The following is a 21516-nucleotide window of genomic DNA, read 5'->3' on the forward strand; positions in this document are numbered from 1 at the left end:
TACGTTGACCCTGCCTTTGGAAGCTACTTGCGGGTGATGCGAATGCTTGTTTTATAAGTGCAAAAATAAACAGAGAAATTCCGTCTCTCCGGCACATGTCAAACACATGGAAACACGCTCTCGATACACTGTTGTTGGGATGCTGCAAGCAGGTTATTGGAACAGAAGAGAATCATAACAGAGCGAGAGATATTTGCGCGTATTCTTCGCCTATATAAAGTCGGTGAGGTATCCAAAGAGTATGGACGGATTTTTCATCTTTTGGGAGTTTGATATGGAGCAAGAGGGTGTGTGAAAAATCGTATTGGGCTCCACTTTTAGCGACAGGAAAAGGTAGAAACGGTGATGACAATTTGGTGATATACGTGAAAAAGTTTGCTGACATTTGAGTGGTGCATATTGTGTATTACACAAAAGTTTTCCACGATGAGTGAGGGACTCTTGAACGAAGCTGGTATGTTTTGTGAACGTTCTGTAATTATTGATAAGATGATAGAAAACGTAAAAAATCAATTTTTCTTTCGAATCCTTGCAGAGAGCTTCGAGATGCTGAAGGCTCTATATGATTTCACAGCCGTATATCCGAAAACTATCAGCTTTGATGAGGGAGAATACTTTATCCTACATCAGACTAGTGCTCGCCAAAGAAATTGGTGGCAAGTAGTTAGTATGAAGGGCAACATTGGGTTCGTTCCGTCGAATTATGTCATGAAACTAAAGGTAAGATGTTATTAACATAAAAGGCACTCGTAGGGCCAAAATGGTACAGCTGAGTGAGAATGGAAGAAAAATCGATATTACACTGCATTTTAAACATGCTTCAGCATCCTTGCGGGTGAATAAGCCATCGGATGCTTGAAGTATGATGCGACATACACTACTATTTCATGAAGTTTATTTTCTGCTGCAGTTTCTTACTCTTCAATATTAAACATTCATATGTCTCAAACATATACATCATTATACATACGGATAAAAGTACTCGCCATGCATAATCAATTTGTATCCTTCACCTCATTCTTTCGACAGGTTGACCCCAACTTCCTGAATGGTTTTCTCGAGTCGAGCATAGAATCGCTGCGGATGTCTACCGACAAAGAGATCAACGGAATCATCAATCGTGATGAGCTCATCGATCGTTTGGTAGAGAAAAAAATCAAAATTGAAAAGATACTAAAGGTAATTGAGCTCAAATAATATCAATATATCTGATGACCTGATTCCAATGCTAATAATTTTGTATTGTATGTTTTAGAATGAAAGTTCCGACAGTGAAAGCGAACCTCCTATCAAAATGGGTAATGGAAGTGTGAAGCATCTCGAGGACTATTCCTGCAGCAGTCACACAGGTTTGTTGTAGTGCATTATGTTTTCATTATCAACTATAATAACAATAATTGTTCTGGCAAACGTTGTATTGCCACGCAGTAGGCTAGGCCACTTAGTCGCCGTGACATCTGTGTCATATATTTGATATTTTACAAGCTCAATATTGACAAGAAAAATAATTGGGTGACCCAAGTATTTCGCAGGATGCTTTCTTGCATTGGCTGCATATGGGTTACATTAGATAAGATAAGGTTGCATGTTTGATCACTGCGCTATTTGGCACAAGGAACAATTGTGTCAGACGCAAGATGCGTCACAAGTGCAATTTTATCGGAATTTAAAGAGGTTTATTCAATCGTATGGGCATCTTATTCGGTGCGGAATCCAACACTGATAATAACTTGAGTTACTGTGCACGTGCTGTAGACTTAGATGCAGGAGCCTCTTTGCTTGCCAGCACACGGGAGCGCACATTGTGAGACCTTTTTTGGTGCGCCTCGTTTTTGTTGGGATGTGTCTCAATGCGGTCTCATATGTTGTTTAAAATTCAGCGCAATAATTGAAATGATGACAACATTTTTCAACGAAGATTGAAATTGTAACTCTCGGAACGCGAGTCTTTGACCATGTCATGTAGACCATCTAGACACCTACATAATGAGGCGAAAATAGTTGTAGAGACTCTTCGTTACTAAGCAGTTGTTTCACAATTTGGATACTTATGGTCTGAGAGAGACTCGCGAAGAGGAAAAATAACAACGTCATATGCAGCCCAGATTCCGCTGTCACGAAACGCAGCCCGTCGTTTATATGGCTGAAAAAGTGAAAAGTATTGTGTTCAAAATAAACTGTTATTAAAAAACTTAGTCAGCGGAGCAGTTTTTTCCAAAGATGCTGATAAATCTAAACACAAGACTAGTTTTTTCTAATGTCTGCTAAGATTGCTGGCATGGAATTTCACTCAAAAGGCCGTTTATGCTTCGGTGTGATGCAAACGCAATATTTTTTGCTGAGATGTTCATGTGACAGTTTGAACGGCATGCGCATGATTGATGAAAACACTTATGGTGGTAAGCTCCATCGAAGTTAAGACGCTATAGTAAAATCGAGGATAATACGCGATTGGCGTATCAACTTCGATGGAGCTTACCACCATTAGTGGAATAAGAAAAAAAAACTCAGCAATCGCAGAAAAAGAAGACCGTCTCCACCAAGGTATCTAGAAGGGAGGTACTTCAATGTGTCAGAATGTTGAATTCGTTATTTTGAAATACCAGGTGACAGCTGGCGAGTTTGCTTTGGTTTGAAGGTGCTAACTCAAGACGTGCCTCCAAACATTTTTCACAGCCACACTCCATCTCGTTTCGTTCGGCTTCACTAGGCATAGAAGAAATGTAGCATCCTAATAGCTTTTCCTCACTGATCGAGCAAGCGGTAGGAGTGAAGGCTCGATTTAACCGTACGACAAATTCACAGAAACTACATTTTTATTGATTAAAATATCGATCACAATAGATGTACATCTAACTTATCCTACGTTGTGTCTAATACTAAAGTGGATATGATGATGACGTATACAATAGGGTAGGCCACTCCGCCGGTAGCACAATAGTGTTTGTCCAAACACTCACTTTAATCAATAAAACACTTGCATTTTACATCTTATAAAACACACGAAGAAGGTTAACGTTACTCAGAAATGCGGGAGAAAATTTTCACTTACCGGTAGGATTTGTTTTCTGTGGTAAACAATCCCTAACATTCCCATAGAAACAACATTATGAAAACATACTCGCCAGCTGTCACTTTCACCTCCCCCGTAGCTGACCTCACTTCGCACCCACTGACTGCTTAGATCACTGAACCTCCCTTCAATCAATCTTGGTCTCCGCGAGTCTCGTCTCAGCTTATGGTGAGCCGTAGCACCGAGCAGCGAATGGGACGAGTCTCCCAGGGTACCCGCTTTCAGAATTTTTGTGAGTCTCAAGCTAGCGCAGCACACTAGGATTCCGATGAGCTGAGAGACGGTTTGGTTGGAGCCTCGTCAGTATATTTCTGTACTCCTGATAATCATGTAACTCTAATACACGTTCCATTTCTGTTCTTTAAAACAAAGCATGCCTGAAAAAAAGAATATTATACAAAAACAACTACAGTTAATCCAAGTATCTAGTAGCTGAATAACATTTTTATTTCACTAAAGTAAGCTTGAGAATGATTTGTTCAACTCTTATTCAGCAAAAAGGGAACTCTCCCTTACTCAATATTCCGTAACTCGATATTGAGTTAGAGAACTTTAATAAAAGTTGGTTTTCATGACTAACTTGATGGTCCTTTTGATCGCAGTTGCACTGGTTTTGTGTTCTGTAAGTCGATACCTCCCAAACTCTATGATCCCTTCAATATCCAGTTATGGAGAGCTGAACAATTCTTTGTATGGTATTGCAATATAACGTACGGGTTGTTAAGTATCGTTACAATACAAAAATTTTGTTTTTTTTTTTATCTTCGTTAACGATATTTAAATCTCACGACTAGTTCATCTCGGGTCAACTACCCTTCAGAAAAAGTCATCACCATCCCATTGGATTCGTCAATAACAAAAGAGTTTTAATTCCTAAGTAGAGATATTTAAAATTGTTGGATTCGTCCTTTGAATCACAGCTAAAATCACTTAATTTTTATAAAAATTTTCGTTTTACTTCCTAAACATTTTGCATCCTACATTTCTTGCTTTCTGAACTAGTTTTATTTACTTCTGTCATTCAAGCTACACCGAAAAAAGAAACAGTTGCTTTGCACGATAGTAAGAATTCGACTAAAATTGTGATACATAAAACCTTGAAAAAAAAACAATGTGTTCTGTTACACAATATTAAATTGTTTATGAATTGCATTCAGAAACAAGAATAATGTTGCTCGAAATGAAATTACAGTACGTGGTATTGTATCCTATACGTTGTATAGTACCCTCAGAAACACGGGTAGTCGCAGAATGACTAAATTTTAGTAATTTATGACTATTTTCTATCTGCCTCTCTTTCATTATGTAGGGAATTCTACTCCTATTTGTCAATTCGCCTGGGTTGAAGCATCGCTAAGCTTCAACCCAGGCGAAATGACATTTAGTGTAGAAATTCACAGCAGAATGAAAGAGAGGCAGATAGAAAATAGTCATTAATGCATAAACTTTAGTAATTCTGTGACTATTTTTATTTCTGAGTGTACATTAATGGTTTATTCCATTCACTGAATGATACGTTGTTATCTATGTGTGATACTGTTGAAAATTATTGTTTCAACATCATCGAATTTTACGTATTATTTCAACGTATTCTACAATTCAGATATCCAGCACTAGTAGAACAAGTTGAGAGGTGCATATTATATTTAAAAACAGAAACTTGTCGAGAAATGGACGGAGAAATGTCACTAGCGCATTCGAAGGTAACTTCTTTTAATTAATTTCAGTTAAAAACAATTACAAATTTTCAATTTATCAACAGAATTGGATACAACTATAAGACATTGACCGCAGAATTTAATAAGGTATGTAACCAATGGCAAGAAACTTGTTTGAATAGAAAACATTTTTAATTTTTCTTTTTTCCAGACGTACCAGGGAAGAGCATCGCATAGAAATCAACTTCAATTCCAATGAAAGCAGGAAAAATCAAGACACGTGAACTTCGCATGAATTTTAGCGCAAACACCCATTCCAAGGCCCGCTTTCTCCCCCGTGCTCCAACAGATCACTTCAACGTGACCACATCAAAAATGTTCCAATTTGCCGCCAACGAAGACCACAAAAACATCTTCATTTATGTATCATGTTAAACCTGCGAATAAGAGCAATAAACTTTATAATGTGTTGGTTTGGCTTTTGGACTATTGTTTTCAATTAAACAAATAAAGAAAAATGAAAATTTGGTCGCGATTATAATTTATGAGCGAGATCTTTTGAAGAAATATGCATTTGCATTAGAGTATCCATCCCGGGACATAAAATCCCGGGATTTGACCAATTTCGGGATTTCCCGTTTCCCGGGATATTTGTTCTGACATCCCGGGAGACCCGGGATTCCCGAAATGTACGTATGAATTCCCGAAATTTCAATGGAAAACAATGACATTTTTCCTCACTATAAAGCCTTATATGATAAAATAGAAAAGCACAATGAAAAAGAGAATAAACGAGTAATTATTTTAATGAAAAGACCAATTTGCCAAGTAAGAGACACATTTTTTTTATTTGTCTAGTTGCAAAGCTTCAATGCTTTTCTTTTCAACATTAGCCGTTTTCATAAGCCTATGCTAAGGAAGCAAATTTTAAGGTACAACCAAACTTCAGTCAATAATTTTCAGTAATTAACTTTTAGCATGATATTCTATAATACCTTTAATGATCTTTAAACGTTACTTTTGTTCTAAGATTTGAATGACATTTTTTTAATATTATGACTTATTTTTTACCATACTTCCATTCATAAGTGTAATAGAGAATTAAAAAAACCTGTAGCAAACCTGGAATTATTCAAGTTAAATTTTGATGTTTGTTAAGTTACTTTATTAGAATAATTAATGTTATAATTATCGAACTATCTTGGAAAGTTACATGATCTTTCTATTTCATTGAAAAAACGTTGTATTGTTGAATTTGTACTTCCATTTCAACCAAAATACTGGTTTTATTGAAAGTTTGAGAAATCCAGGGATTTCCCAGGGAATAAAAATTCCCAGGAAAATGGACACTCTAATTTGCATTTATTGTATCAGTGCGATGCTTTTAAAAGCTATGCGTTATGTGCTAGATTAGTAAAGTACAAATCTCGAATAACATGTGATCACGCCCTAAAAGCCATTGGTAACCGAGTGTGTAGCTTCTTGTTTCTAAACAAATGAATGGACCACACTGAAATCAATTTTATTGTAGAAACTACTGAATCCATGGTAAAATTAAGAACTGCACCAACGATTTTCAACCGAATACATTAATCTGTTAACTCTACCAAAACATAGTCAACATTACTACACAAGAAAATTTCTTCTGTTGATTTAACCAGAGTTGTAGTATTTTTGACTAGAAACATTCTTGATTTGAGAAGTTTAGCATCATACTTTTGACCACACTGTGTTGTACGGTGGGTGTCACGGATTGAAATACAATGCTTTGTAGTGGATGCTACTATGAACATAGTCAAATTTACTGCACTGCTCAGTGATTTTCACCAGATTATAGTAAACTTAACAGATTTTTGTAGTCGGTTGAAAATCGTTGATGCAGTTCTTAATTCTACCATGAATTCGGTAGATTATACAACAAAATTTGTTTGCGTGCAGGATAAAAACTATCATCACTGGGAGATAGAGGATGATCTTCTTTTAATCGTGCACGAAAAAAAATTGTGCGGTGAAAACTTCCATTTTAGGGGGTTAACTTAAGCGCTCGCACCGGCATTTTTCAGCAGACCAGAAATGCGCTTGATTTTACCATGTTCTTCTTTCTTCTTTCTGGCGTTACGTCCCCACTGGGACAGAGCCTGCATCTCAGCTGTTCTAATGAGCACTTTCACAGTTATTAACTGAGAGCTTACTATGCCAATGACCATTTTTGCATGCGTATATCGTGTGGTAGGTACGATGATACTTTATGCCCTGGGAAGTCGAGAAAATTTCCAACCCGAAAAGATCCTCGACCGGTGGGATTCGAACCCACGACCCTCAGCTTGGTCTTGCTGAATAGCTGCGCGTTTACCACTACGGCTATCTGGGCCCCAATGTCTGTTGTCGAAATAAATAAGATTGCTGTAAATTAATAAGATATTGTAAATTATCAGTAATGTGGTGGGATGTAGTACCGTAAACATAGTAAATTGGTCTGAAATTCTAAGGTAGTTTCAAGAATGGGCGTAGTGAGCTAAATAGTAGTTTTTACCACATACTTTTTTTTTTCGTGTAGTTGAATAACGTGTAAATCCATTCGTTTGTTTAATAACAACAAGCTATTTACTCGGTTACCAATGGGTTTTAGGGCGAGATCACAAATTATGCGAGAAATACAAAGCTTGATTTCAATAACAGTTCATTTCAGTTCAGTTCAATAAGCATTCTGAAGTTTTATGCGCGGTCGAATCGACGTTGATTTATCATAAGGGCTTATCTGCATTCATCACTTTCTCTTCTTCGTTGATCTCGTCGCATTGTTATAGAAAACTGATTCACTTTTCGTAATATGTATTCGTGCTTTAGGATAAAGTACCACTATATCTTGCTTCATGAACAAGAAATATTACAGCTTCATTTGATTTGGCGAAGTGATTAACGAAAGAATTGCCCTCGGCGCCGGGGGAGGGAAGTCTGGCACACACGCCTACTAACCTGGAAGTCATGTAAAGTGAAGGCTTGTAAACAGTCGGGATGCACCGGGCTCTACCCGCAACCCCGAAGGACTCCGACAAGGGTAGGACAGCTTTGCTCTGAGCAGGCTATGCGCATCGAGCAACTCTTTGAGTTACTCACATTTGCTCAGAAAGCAACAAATTCAGTCCGATGTCTGCTATGCTTCGATGTTGCACAAAAAGCGCCGCCTGGAAGAAGCGGTATGCTAAGAAATGGAACAGCTGCATCGTTCACAAGAAACGCGAAAGTTCTACGAGAAGCTTAACGCATCTCAAAAAGGCTTCGTGCCGCGAGCCGAAATGTGTAGGGATAAGGATGATAGCATCTTGACGGACGGACGTGAGGGGATTGAAAGGTGGTGGAAGCAGCACTACGATGAACACTTGAATGGCACGGAGAACACAGGCGCAGAGGGTCACGACAGCGGAGGAAGTGACTACGTCAGCACGACGGATGAAGGAAATGAACCTGCCCCCACATTGAGGGATGTTAAGGATGCCATCAACCAGCTCAAGAATAACAAGGCCGCTGGTGAGAATGGTATTGGAGCTGAACTCATCAAAATGGGCCCGGAGAGGTTGGCCGCCTGTCTGCACCAGCTGATTGTCAGAATCTAGGAAACAGAACAGCTGCTGGAGGAATGGAAGCAAGGGGTCATATGCCCCATCTACAAAAAGGGCGACAAACTGGAATGTGAAAACTATCGTGCGATCACTATCCTGAATGCCGCCTACAAAATGCTATCCCAGATTATCTTTCGTCGTCGATCACCAATAACAAATGAGTTTGTGGGAAGTTATCAAGCTGGTTTCATCAACGGCCGCTCGACGACGGACCAAATCTTCACTGAACGGCAAATCCTTAAGAAATGCCGTGAATACCAAGTCCCAACGCATCACCTGTTCATCGATTTTAAAGCTTATGATAGCATCAACCGCGAAGAGCTGTGGAAAAACATGGACGAGTACAGCTTTCCCGGGAAGCTCACAAGACTAATAAGAGCAACGATGGACGGTGTGCAGAATAGCGTGAAGATTTCCGGAGAACATTCCAGTTCGTTCGAGTCCCGCCGGGGACTTCGACAGGGTGATTGACTTTCGTACCTGCTGTTCAACATCGCGTTAGAAGGTGTCATGCGGAGAGCCGGGATCAAAAAACGAGGAACGATTTTCACAAGATCCAGCCAATTTGTTTGCTTCGCGGATGATATGGATATTGTCGGCAGAACATTTGGAACGGTTGCAGACCTGTACACCCGCCTGAAACGTGAAGCGACAAAAGTCGGCCTGGTGGTGAATGCATCAAAAACAAAGTACATGCTGATAGGCTGAACCGAGCGCGGCAGAGCCCGCCTGGAAAGCAGTGTTACGATAGACGGGGATACTTTTAAGGAGGTTGATGAGTTCGTCTACCTCAGATCCTTGTTAACGGCTGATAACAACGATAGTCGTGAAATACGGAGACGCATCATCAGTGGAAGTCGCGCCTACTATGGGCTCCAGAAGAAGCTGCGGTCGAGAAAGATTCACTGCCCATAATCGCATAATTGTCCCATGTGAATAGGAAACCAAGCAAACATGGGAATGACATGTGTTTATGAGCAGTTCACCCCCGCACCAAATGTACCATGTACAAAATGCTAATAAGACCGGTGGTCCTCTATGGACATGAAGCATGGACCATACTGCAAAAGGACCTGCAAGCACTTGGAGCGTTCGAACAAAGGGTGCTTAGAACGATCTTTAGCGGAGTGCAGGAGAACGGTGTGGGGCGGCGGAGAATGAACCACGAGCTCGCTAGGTTCTACGGCGAACCCAGTATCCAGAAGGTTGCGGAAGCCGGAAGGGTGCGCTGGGCAGGGCATGTTGCAAGACTACCGGACAACAATCCTGCAAAGATGGTGTTCGCGTCGAATCCGGTTGGCATAAGAAGGCGGGGAGCACAGCGAGCGAGGTGGCTTGATCAGGTGCAACAAGATCTGGAAAACGTGGGCTAAAATCGAAGTTGGAGAGACACAGCCATGGACCGAGTAAATTGGTATCGTTAACGAGGTTTTATCAAGTTAATTGATGTAACACCAACTAAATAAATAAATAACAAGTTCTTCGTTCTTCAATGGGAAGCTCCCCGTCTTCCGTGGATAAAGGAATGATCAGACATGCATCACCCGGGGTCACCATCATGTACCCACATGGACTGGCGCTGTGCACTGTGGCGTTCCAGGTAATAACACTACCGATCACCTAGCAGGGTCCGGTTTCACAACGATACCCCTGGCCGACATCCGACGTTGGGTAAAATCAGCAGTGCACCGAGCATGGCAGATAGAATGTACTAACTCACAGAGAGCCTGCCTACGAAAAACGAAACAAAGCGTTGATGCTTGGACGGACCTAAAATCAATGAAGGATCAAAACCTAATCTCCAGGACAAGAACTGGTCATACAAGGGTTCCCTAGAAATCCTTTATAAGAGAGATTCGCGGAAGCTGACATTTCTGTTAAAGTGTGAGCCAATCGAGCAGCGAGAGCTGTCAAAGTGTGAGCCAAACGAACATGCGTTATGTTTGTTTTGAAATTTTCTTGAGGAGTAATGTAATCCGCTTGAAATTATTTCGGTAAAAGTAATTTTGCATGAGGCAAAAAAATGAAATGTTTTACTTTTTTGAATTTTTGTCAATGCGATTTTTAGTTTTTGATTTTTTCGGCTGTTTATTAGTTTTGATATGTAGCTCAAAGATCTATAACGAAACAAAATACACTTACAGCAATGAGGAAGTCATGCCCGTGTTACAATATTATTCTCGACGCCGAGCAAAATCAGCACTGCTGGTCTGTTGCCAAATCATTCCATTTTACTTTCTTTACACAACCTAATAGGGGCACCTTTTGCGTATTTTCTGTGTCAACGTTAATATCCATCGTCAAAGACACCGGTTTATACTTTAAAATTTAAGCTTTGGGCAGCCGAATTTAATGCTTTTGCTTTAGTTACCCCGCTATATGTTAGTCTGTACTTTTTGAGCTCTTCGGGTTTTGTTCTGAAGTTTAGTCAATGTGTGGTTGTTATGTAATTTTCATTTCGTGGTTATTGTCTTTAAATGACTCTGCGATAAACTCTGTGAAAACTATAGCTTAGATTTATATTTTATATTTATATTTATTTCTTACATCTTCAACTAGTGTTGCACAGATATTTACTTAAGCTAGATATTTAATTCTATGCTTATACGCAGACTTACTCAAATTGAAATCAAAGACGTCACATGTTTCGTTGAACAAACGGCAGCACATGGCCCATGGATGTTGTATCCATACCCGAGCAAAGTCGAATAACAACCGAATAACATAGTGATAACAAGATGTACATCATGATTTCATTTAGTTATTTTTTGTTATCAATACGAAGACTCTTGTTATCAACGAATTTTGAGCTGTCAGATCGAGGATGCCACCGACGGGTGAATGACGTCAAATGTTTGTTATCATAATTCGATCTTTATAACTAATTGATAACATAATGAGTTATCAATTAGGAAATCTGGCTGGATAACAGAACTTGTAATCAATGTGTTTCAAATGATAACACAATGAGATATTTATATGATATCTTTAGTATAAACTTTTGTTATCGCGTTTGTTATGTTGCCTGCTTATTCAACCAAAATGAAAACAAACTTTGTTATCAAATGATTGTTATCGGATAACACAACTTATTATCTATTTGTTACCCAACTTTGCTCGGGTAGTTGGTGCGATGAGCTGGTTGCCACAGAAGACTGTAGTTGCGAAGGGGTCTTTGGGGAATGGAGAAATTGAGCTGTCCCAAAAGGGAGTTGCAATCTACATCACCATTCAGTAAGCCAAATACAAACATTCGTTGCAATAGTTTTCTCCTAGTTGCAATAGTGAGTCCAAGCTGATCAGCCTACATCGTTCTTCATAGGGCGGTAAGTTCACGGTATCATTCCAGGGAAGAATTCTTAGAGCGTACTTGATGAAATTCCGTTGGATTGCTTCTATTCTGTTCACCTGCACAGCGTGGAAAGGAGCCCAAACTACAACTCCGTATTCCAGAAGGCTGCGAACAAGGGCACAGTACAGAGATTTGAGCGCATAGATATCCTGGAACGCGTTCGTGTTCCTTTTCAAAAATCCCAGCGTGGCGAATGCTTTAGCAGTGATCGCGGCTATATGCTCATCAAACCGGACTTTGGAGTCCATAGTGATGCCCAAGTCTTTAACTGCATATATTGCTGTTTGCATTTGAGATGCAAATCTTGACTAATCGTCCTCCAAATGCGGTAACACAAAACAATCAAAGGACACCTAGCAACGATTGTAAAAAACACCGCCGTCCTAGCAAGAAAAAATTATCTTTGACATCGCATTTATCGTAACAAATCTTACCGCATTTGGTGTTCCCGCATTTGATATTTGCATTTCAAACGCACACAGCAATACACGGTGCAAGTTGGTTTGTCCTATCGTGTAGTCGAACCGCAGAGGCTTGCGCAGACGGTTGAAAGATATAACAGAACATTTTTGAATATTCATCTGCATACCATTCAATGTACACCACCGCAAAAGACGATCAATATCTTTCTGGAGAGCACAACAATCAAGTTGAGACTCTATCACTCGATAAATTTTCAAGTCGTCGGCAAACATTAACTCAAACGAAGACAGAAGGTTACACATATCATTCACAAACAAGATGAAAATCAAGGGTCCTAAGTGGCTTCCTTGAGGGACCCCCGATGGTATTTCGAAGCTAGACGAATTGATGCCGTTAATGTTGACAAAAGCGGTGCGGTCGGTTATATAAGATCTCAGCCATTGCGTTGTCCAATCAGGTAGACCTAAACACTTCATTTTATCCACTGCTAGCAAGTGCGGTACTTTATCAAAAGCTTTGCTGAAATCAACATATACTGCATCAACTTGGCAACTTTTTTCAACTGAAGTAACCAGCGAGTTGACAAAAACCATCAGGTTGGTGGTTGTAGAACGTTTCTTCACAAAGCCGTGTTGATATTCCGAAATAATTGGCCGAACTGCTTGGTACACAACATCGTATACGATCCTTTCCAAAGCTTTCGGAGTACAGCTCAGAATCGAAATTCCGCGATAATTTTCGACATTGTGGATGTTCCCAGTCTTGTGGATAGGCGTGTTGGAAGCGATTTTCCATACAGCCGGAAAGACACCATTTAGCAGTGAGCGATTGAAAATTATAGTGACAGGTGAGGCGAGCGATGCAGCAAACTGCCAAACAAATTTAGGTGGTAAGTTGTCGGGGCCAGGTCCTTTAAAGGGATCAACGGATAAGAGGACTTTCTTTATCTCCTCAAAAGTTACATTTAACTGCGGTACTGGAAAATCGTAATGCATCAAACTGCTCTGCCATTCGCGGTGTTCGTCCGGAGAATGAGAGGGAGCGGTATCTGAAAATACGTGTTTGAAAAACTTTGCGAAGAGATCCGCGGTCTCTTCCATGGTAGCTGCATTTTCATCTCTATTGACTGTTTAACGAGAAACTTGCGACGATCGACGCTCCTCCATAATTCATATAGCGGTGGGTATTAGAACTAAGTTGGAGGTGATGATTTCGCATTTTGGAGGTTAAAATCACCTCCAAACACTAGCGATTTTGCGGTGGGATGTTGACGTTTGATCACGAATAACACACGTCGTGAGGTATGCCGGCATTACGTTTTAGCTTTTTGACAAAAGTCCAAAAGGAAGATAGATCCCGCTTTGCACTCGATTCGTTACGCAAAATATAAGCATGGAAAGCAGTATGCAGACGAACGGAGTATTGTTCTTCGGCTAAGCTAACATACTTTGAAGCTGTTTTCCAGACGAGTTCTTCTGGCTCGCTCTGTCCACCGGACTTGGAATGAACCTGCCTATAAACTAGTGGTCCCGGCAAACTTTGTCTTACCATCAAGCTGTTAAAATACGCTATGAAAACTCCCATACAAAGTGACACATTAGTTTTCTCCCTTTTTTTCAACTACATATTCCGGAGACAAATTCTAAAATGTTTCCTCACACAAACACATCGGAACCCTTGTGTGCTTGTTCTCAAGCCATTTCGTGACATAGAAACACTATTCCATTTTTATTTATATAGAAGACAGAAAAAAAACGTTGGTTTTCTTTGACCAAATCCAAATGTTTAAGAAATTAACAATTTCCAAATTATCAATTTTCTCGAAACATTTATCATGTTTATTGCCTCACAAACCTTCCCGAGACCACGGTGTACAAATGATAAGTAGGTGATATTTTCCGAAAACTGACAGCTACTTGACGACGTCATTCCTACCCACCTCGATCAAATTTGTGGAAGAAATGATCTAGTGGTCCGGATGGTATATGCTACGATAGGAATGACGTCACATGTTAACGATCAAATTTGTTGTTTACACAAGTGAATAGCCTGCCTTGTTATTTTTAATGCCGTGCCTGAAACGAGACTCTTGGAGACGGTCTTTTTTTTCTATGATTGCTGAGTTTTTTTCTTATTCCAGTTTGTGTTATCAATTATGAGCAAACCCTCACATAAACATATCAGCAAAAAATTATTGCGTTTGCATCACACCGAAGCATAAATAGTCTTTTGAGTGAAATTTCATGCCATCAAACGTTGCAGACATTAGGGTTTTGATTTGTCAGCATCTTTGGAAAAACTGCCCCGCTGACTGAGGTTTTTGATAACAGTTTTTTTTTTCTATCTTTATTAACGAGATTTTTACATGTCAATCGAAGTTAGTGTGGGAATGTATTCTCTCTTTGAAGCAATTGGCCAGTAGGAATGAAGTAACGTTGTACTGGGTTCCCGGCCATTGTGGTATTGAAGGGAATGAAATCGCCGACAATCTAGCAAGACAGGGTGCAGCTTCGAGCTTCGTCGGCCCTGAACCTTTTTGTGGAGTTCCTGAGAGTACTCTTAGGATGAAACTAAGAACTTGGGAAATGTCCATGGTAGAAACTAATTTGAATGCCACGGATACAGCCAAGCAAGCGAAAAGATTTATCAGACCCAGTCTGTCAAAAGCCCGGGCCATATTAAATCTTAATAAAAAGAATACCAGGGTAATAACCGGTCTGATGACTGGTCACTGCCCGAGCAGGTATTACCTTTACAAGATTGGAAAAATCCAATTCTCAGAATGTCGATTTTGTTTGAACGAAAACGAAACCGCTGAACACTTGCTTTGCAGCTGTGGAGCATTGTTCAATCAAAGGTTGTCAATATTTGGAAAAGGGCTATTGGAGCCCTCCGAAGTTTGGCAATGCAATCCAAACAGGGTAATAAACTTTATAAAACGTGTTGAGCCTAGTTGGGATAGTGTGCTCCATCAACCATTGTCCACCACATCTCAATTGTGAGAGGATATTTGATGAGCACAAAATTAAATATGGATCATACCACAATATTCCTAATTATTGGACGCAGTGGATAAAAGGCTCTACAGACAAGGAAAAAAAAAAAAAAAACGAGATTTTTAGCCCTGGGCTAGTTCATCTAGGGACCAACGGCTTTACTTCCCTTCCGAAGGAAGTCGTCACTGAAATTTTTAGTGACTATCTCGGGGATGGGATTCGATCCCAGGTCCTCGGCCTGAGAGGCGTGTGTTCTAACCACTACACCAGGTCCGCCCCCTTGATAACAGTTAATTTTGAATACAATATTTTTCGCTTTTTAGCCATAAAAACGACTGGTTGCATTTGATGTAGCGTGGCAGCGGAAACTTTAGAATGATCCGTACTAAAGTTAAGCACGGTCAAACTTTAATAGCTGTTACGACTACTATGGTGTTTTAAATTTTTCCAAATCCATAGCATCACGGAACACAAAATGCACCCAAAACTCAAGTTTAAACCAAGAGATATGACAAGATCTAAAATTAAATATTTTATTGTTGTGATGCCAAGGCTCGAATCATCCGATCTACAGGCACATGCATCATCACTGTTCCAATCAGTATTCAAAGATTCAATAAAAAGATTGAACAGGTTATCGTACATATATTGTTTAAGCATTTTGCTTTGCTTCGGTGTATGTAAACACCATTTTTAAACAGTTCTTGTGAAAAGGTCTTGAACACCCGAATTATTCAAGCTATCAGCTTTATGGCAGTTTTATAAGAGATGAAATCACCTTCTGAAACCATGTGGTTGAATGAACACTGCACAAAGCCTGTTATTTTCCTTGACAGTGATCATAGGTAATAATTACTTTAACAACTTTTCTTCCGCACCGTAATTCAATAATTACTCGTTATACAACCCTATTAAATATACGCTGAACAAGCATTTCTGAGTGTTCGATGGAAAAGTGGTGTATTTGTTGTAGAATGAATGTAGAATAAACATTGTAGTCTACTTATATTGTTCCTAGTAGTAACTTACTACTGTTAAACAGCCGAGGTAAGATCATTAAATAAACATATGTACTATATTACGTTAATAAAACAAATGTTATCGAATAGATTCTATATTTCAGGGCGAATAAAACTTGAATAATTTCAAGTCATTTAGCTAAATAAAACAGCTTTGAGAATCTTTTCTTAAGGCAAAATCTGTTTATTTGGATGTTGTTCAATACTTGTAACTAAGAATTTTAATTATCATCGGTAATAATGATTACTTTCAAACTTCTTATGTATTTAAAGAACGATACATCGATACAACTATGTTTAAGAGTTTTTACATTACGGGCAATGATTAGTGGTTGAAAAGTTGAATTCGAAGCATTTGAAATCACTGTAATTTTAGGCAACTAAAAATGTTGAAAAAGTAACGAAACAAGTTTTGTTGAATATTGAAAGAACTTCCCGAGCAAAGTCGAATAACAACCGAATAACATAGTGATAACAAGATGTACATCATGATTTCATTTAGTTATTTTTTGTTATCAATACGAAGACTCTTGTTATCAACGAATTTTGAGCTGTCAGATCGAGGATGCCACCGACGGGTGAATGACGTCAAATGTTTGTTATCATAATTCGATCTTTATAACTAATTGATAACATAATGAGTTATCAATTAGGAAATCTGGCTGGATAACAGAACTTGTAATCAATGTGTTTCAAATGATAACACAATGAGATATTTATATGATATCTTTAGTATAAACTTTTGTTATCGCGTTTGTTATGTTGCCTGCTTATTCAACCAAAATGAAAACAAACTTTGTTATCAAATGATTGTTATCGGATAACACAACTTATTATCTATTTGTTACCCAACTTTGCTCGGGTTGTTATTCAATTGTATGTTGCATATTGATCAACAGAATCTGAATTGAATTTCAATTATTATTAGAGGGGCCCAGATAGCCGTAGCGGTAAACGCGCAGCTATTCAGCAAGACCAAGCTGAGGGTCGTGGGTTCGAATCCCATCAGTCGAGGATCTTTTCGGGTTGGAAATTTTCTCTACTTCCCAGGACATAGAGTATCTTCGTACCTGCCACACGATATACGCATGCAAAAATGGTCATTGGCATAGTAAGCTCTCAGTTAATAACTGTGGAAGTGCTCATAAGAACACTAAGCTGAGAAGCAGGCTCTGTCCCAGTGGGGACGTAACGCCAGAAAAGAAGAAGAAGAGAGGCTTTTAGACAACCTCTCCAACAACAGATAGATCTATTTGCCGAAGGGTCAGTCACTTGGTGCTTTTTCCGCTTTTGGTAATAGCACCAGCTTCTATCTTTTCCACACGCTAAGAAAATGTTATACTGGATGGCTTAAATACCATTCTAAAACCATATTCGATCTATTCACTCATTATGATGCATATTGACGCATTAATCTTCGCTAGTATAAACATATTTTATTTCCGGAAATGATTTTTCGGAAATTATTTAATTCATGCATAAAGATCTGAAATTCGGTACTGTGAATAAAATATGCCATTTTTTTTTCTTGTTGTAAACAAAACTTTGAAAAAAATGAAACAACGGTCAATATTCACATGAAACATATTTATTTTCACTTATATCTGCAGAAGTGTATCATTTAGGTTCCAGTATATTGCATTTGGTGCTCATCGCTGATTTTAATTCCATTCACTGCTTCTTTTGTGCTGTTTCAAACAAGTATCCAGAAGATCGCAGTTGTTCTTCCCACAATTTTTCCACCTAGCTCCCGACAATTGCATGGAGCTCTTCCCTGAATTAAACTGAAAAATTAAAACGATATGACTAAATACCGAGATACATGGTGCAAACGAACTTACCTTCATATTAATTTGTATCGCTTCGTTTTTTCACTCCCACGCTGGTTGTGGCGGTGGCGGATGATTTACTGTGGAACAAAAACGTTTAGAGAACTCTTTCCACATTTTGATTTTACTGTTAATGATTTTCGCGCGGAAGGAACTTCGGCTTTAAGCTGAATATTGCAAATCAAACATCTTGAAACGCGTATTTTCACGAAACTATCGGAAATTATTGTCGCGACATGACTGCTATACGATAGAGTAGAGCAAAATGGCAAAAAATAATTTTGGCTAAGTCCCTAGAGTAGCGTGACCCACTATATATGCTCGTTAAAAAATACAGTGAGAGGCAAAATAAAGTGCCCACCTTACCAGTTTTCGAATTTCTCTCATTGATTTGGTTCAAATTAAAGTTAACACACCTAAATCTTTAGTGATATTTTATTTTTGATGTTCTTTTAAAGTTGCACTTACGAAATTTTGATTAAAAAAAGAATTTTACTTAAAGAAAAAGAAAATCAATTTGTATTGAAAAAAAAGTAGTGACAAAAATAAGTGCCCACTTCCTTCTTGGCCCCAGAAAAGATGATTTAAGAAAAATAAAAAGCAATTTAATAGTTAATGTGTCCTCCTTTGGCCTTAAGGACTTGCTGGAGGCTCTTCGGCATGCTTTTCACCAGGTTTTGTAGGTGTTGTGGATCTAGTTCTTCCCAGGCGCGCTCCAAGGCTTCAAAATAATTATTTTTGTTGGTAACACCAGTTTTTTCAACCCTAGCATCGAGAATCGCCCACAAATTCTCGATGGGGTTGAGGTCTGGGCTTTGTGGAGGCCATTCCAGCGGTTTAATCCGACAAGACCGGAAGAAAGACTTGGTCTTCTTTCCAGTATGCTTCGGGTCGTTGTTCTAGAGAAATATGAATTTCTCTTCAAGGCCCGTCTGGATCAGCGAAACCTCCAGATTTTCCAGCAAGATGTTAATGTAGGAATCTGCCGTCATTATTCCGTCGATTTTCACGACGCTTCCTACTCCACTCCATGAAAAACACCCCCAGACCATCACATTTCATCACATCACACTTCCATGCGTCACCGTTCCTTGGATGTGGCGCTCCTGAAGCTCGAGCTGTCTAACCGAGAGCGGCGGGCTCGTGTGTGATGCAGAGCACCCCATCCAAGGAACGGTGAAGCATGGAGGAGGAAATGTGATGGTCTGGGGGTGTTTTTCATGGAGTGGAGTAGAAAACCTCGTGAAAATCGACGGAATAATGATGGCAGATTCCTACATTAACATCTTGCTGGAAAATCTGGAGGTTTCGCTGATCCAGACGGGCCTTGAAGAGAAATTCATATTTCTCTAGAACAACGACCCGAAGCATACTGGAAAGAAGACCAAGTCTTTCTTCCGGTCTTGTCGGATTAAACCGCTGGAATGGCCTCCACAAAGCCCAGACCTCAACCCCATCGAGAATTTGTGGGCGATTCTCGATGCTAGGGTTGAAAAAACTGGTGTTACCAACAAAAATAATTATTTTGAAGCCTTGGAGCGCGCCTGGGAAGAACTAGATCCACAACACCTACAAAACCTGGTGAAAAGCATGCCGAAGAGCCTCCAGCAAGTCCTTAAGGCCAAAGGAGGACACATTAACTATTAAATTGCTTTTTATTTTTCTTAAATCATCTTTTCTGGGGCCAAGAAGGAAGTGGGCACTTATTTTTGTCACTACTTTTTTTTCAATACAAATTGATTTTCTTTTTCTTTAAGTAAAATTCTTTTTTTTTATCAAAATTTCGTAAGTGCAACTTTAAAAGAACATCAAAAATAAAATATCACAAAAGATTTAGGTGTGTTAACTTTAATTTGAACCAAATCAATGAGAGAAATTCGAAAACTGGTAAGGTGGGCACTTTATTTTGCCTCTCACTGTATCTCATGGTTAAGCATGGACAAGTATAAAACATAATATATCAGTGATTAATGTTTAGGTTTATCAATGATTAAAAGAGGATAATGGTGGGAAAATAATATATCAAATACTAATTAGTATTTTCGACTTTCTCCGTGCATATATTTTGGCAGACTCTTTGATCTATACAGCGTTGCTTCACGATATCAATTTGTTTAAAAATTTTAGTGAATCAACTTAACAACCTTTTTTATATTTCAGACTCTACTCAAAACCATAATAATGGATATCATCATTCACCGGTTTCTTCGAAGCGTGAAAAATTAACCAAAAAATCTCAATCTAGTCCTGCTGTAGGGGCGGCGAACAATGTACCGCAATTCATACAAGAAAGTCCTAGCATGAGCGTTTTATCGTCCAAACTCAACACTGATGAGCCCTTGACACCAACTGCTCAGGAAAACAGTGTTATATCGGAGGTATCCGAAGCAGATGCTACCAATACAGCCACCACAACAACGACAACAACCACTAGTGACGAAATAACCGCAATTTCACGGGGTGACGAAGACGCTCAAAAAACAGAACAGATGGCCGAACCCGAGCCGCAGACAGATCACGAAACTGAACTTGAGACTACCAATAATGATGACATGACAGCTAGTGAGAATGAGCCTCAACCAAAAGAAACCTCAGCCAAAGAAATCACCAGCGATCTTGATACAATCGCTGAAAGTCAAAAAGAAATTCCAATTATAAAGATTGAACCGCCGGATGTGTATCAACTCGTGGACGCCATTCGTACCAATACGAACCTCAGTCACGAAATGGCTTGCGTCGCACTTCGTGTTGTTCTTAGTGAGATAGAACCATTGCTTCCTCAGCCAATTGTGAAACACTTAGAGCCAATAGCTGTTCACCTGACGGCTCCTCTGGACGTGCCAGATTCATTGCTAGCCCAAACGCATGATGCTCGTAGGCTGCGAATTATTTTCAGCGGGCTTTCTGACTGTAAAAATGATTCCGAGCAGCGCACGTGGATGCTGCACGAAGATGAAGCTGATATTAGTCGATATTTGAATGAACTAATTGATATTCTTACCGACGCTGATCCAAAAATTTGTCGCAATGAGATGGCCGTCGACCATTATCAAAGTGTGATCAATCTAGTCCTATACTACCAAATGGAAACACGTTGGTCGATTCGCAAACTTTTGCTTAAGGCCTTCAAAGCTATGTGCCATCTTGATTACACCACTGTTGATATACTTTTGGGATCGGTATTGCCTTTGGAAATCGTCCAGGACATGATTTCTAACTCGAAAGACGTTGAAAAACTACAAGAGCTGGCCAACATGTTGATAATTGTGTTTTCTATCGGTAGGCGAATGCCGATCAACCAACAAGGTAAGTACCTAGTGATGTTTAAAATCATTGAAAATTCAACATCATTTGCGGAGTTTAGACCGTTTTACCATGTCGGATTGAGTTCAAATGTTTGAAAAGCATTATCAGATGTCAGATAATCGGCTCCAGCACCTGGAGGAATTTGTGAGTTATCCTCATATCCATTTCAATTTGTATTTAGTATCGACAATTTAACGCAAAAAAATCAAACTTTGGACATGTATGCAAATTTCAATGTGG

At 39.3% G+C, this 21516-nt stretch overlaps 1 protein-coding gene and 2 long non-coding RNA genes across 3 annotated transcripts in view; 2 read left to right on the plus strand and 1 right to left on the minus strand.

The window, feature by feature from the left end:
• Positions 1 to 21516, plus strand: part of LOC5576880 (NCK-interacting protein with SH3 domain) — a 24132-nt gene continuing 2616 nt past the window's right edge. Inside the window, exons 1-5 of the mRNA XM_001662930.2 lie at positions 1 to 454; positions 536 to 720; positions 1030 to 1179; positions 1256 to 1349; positions 20131 to 21276. Coding sequence (XP_001662980.2) covers positions 427 to 454; positions 536 to 720; positions 1030 to 1179; positions 1256 to 1349; positions 20131 to 21276 — 1603 coding nt within the window. The 5' untranslated portion in view covers positions 1 to 426. The remainder of the gene's footprint in view (positions 455 to 535; positions 721 to 1029; positions 1180 to 1255; positions 1350 to 20130; positions 21277 to 21516) is intronic.
• On the plus strand, positions 1363 to 5259 carry LOC110677101. Its single transcript, XR_002500944.1, has 4 exons — positions 1363 to 1674; positions 4677 to 4776; positions 4836 to 4878; positions 4943 to 5259. It is a non-coding gene; the product is annotated as an uncharacterized LOC110677101 (long non-coding RNA).
• The window catches only part of LOC110677104, a 25241-nt gene continuing 6523 nt past the window's right edge, over positions 2799 to 21516 (minus strand). The window contains exons 2-3 of the long non-coding RNA XR_002500947.1: positions 3053 to 3450; positions 2799 to 2990 (exon numbers count right to left, since the gene is read on the minus strand). This is a non-coding gene — a long non-coding RNA (uncharacterized LOC110677104). The remainder of the gene's footprint in view (positions 2991 to 3052; positions 3451 to 21516) is intronic.

Source organism: Aedes aegypti, chromosome 1 (assembly GCF_002204515.2).
Source record: "Aedes aegypti strain LVP_AGWG chromosome 1, AaegL5.0 Primary Assembly, whole genome shotgun sequence".
In the NCBI taxonomy this organism is placed as follows: Eukaryota; Metazoa; Arthropoda; class Insecta; order Diptera; family Culicidae; genus Aedes; species Aedes aegypti.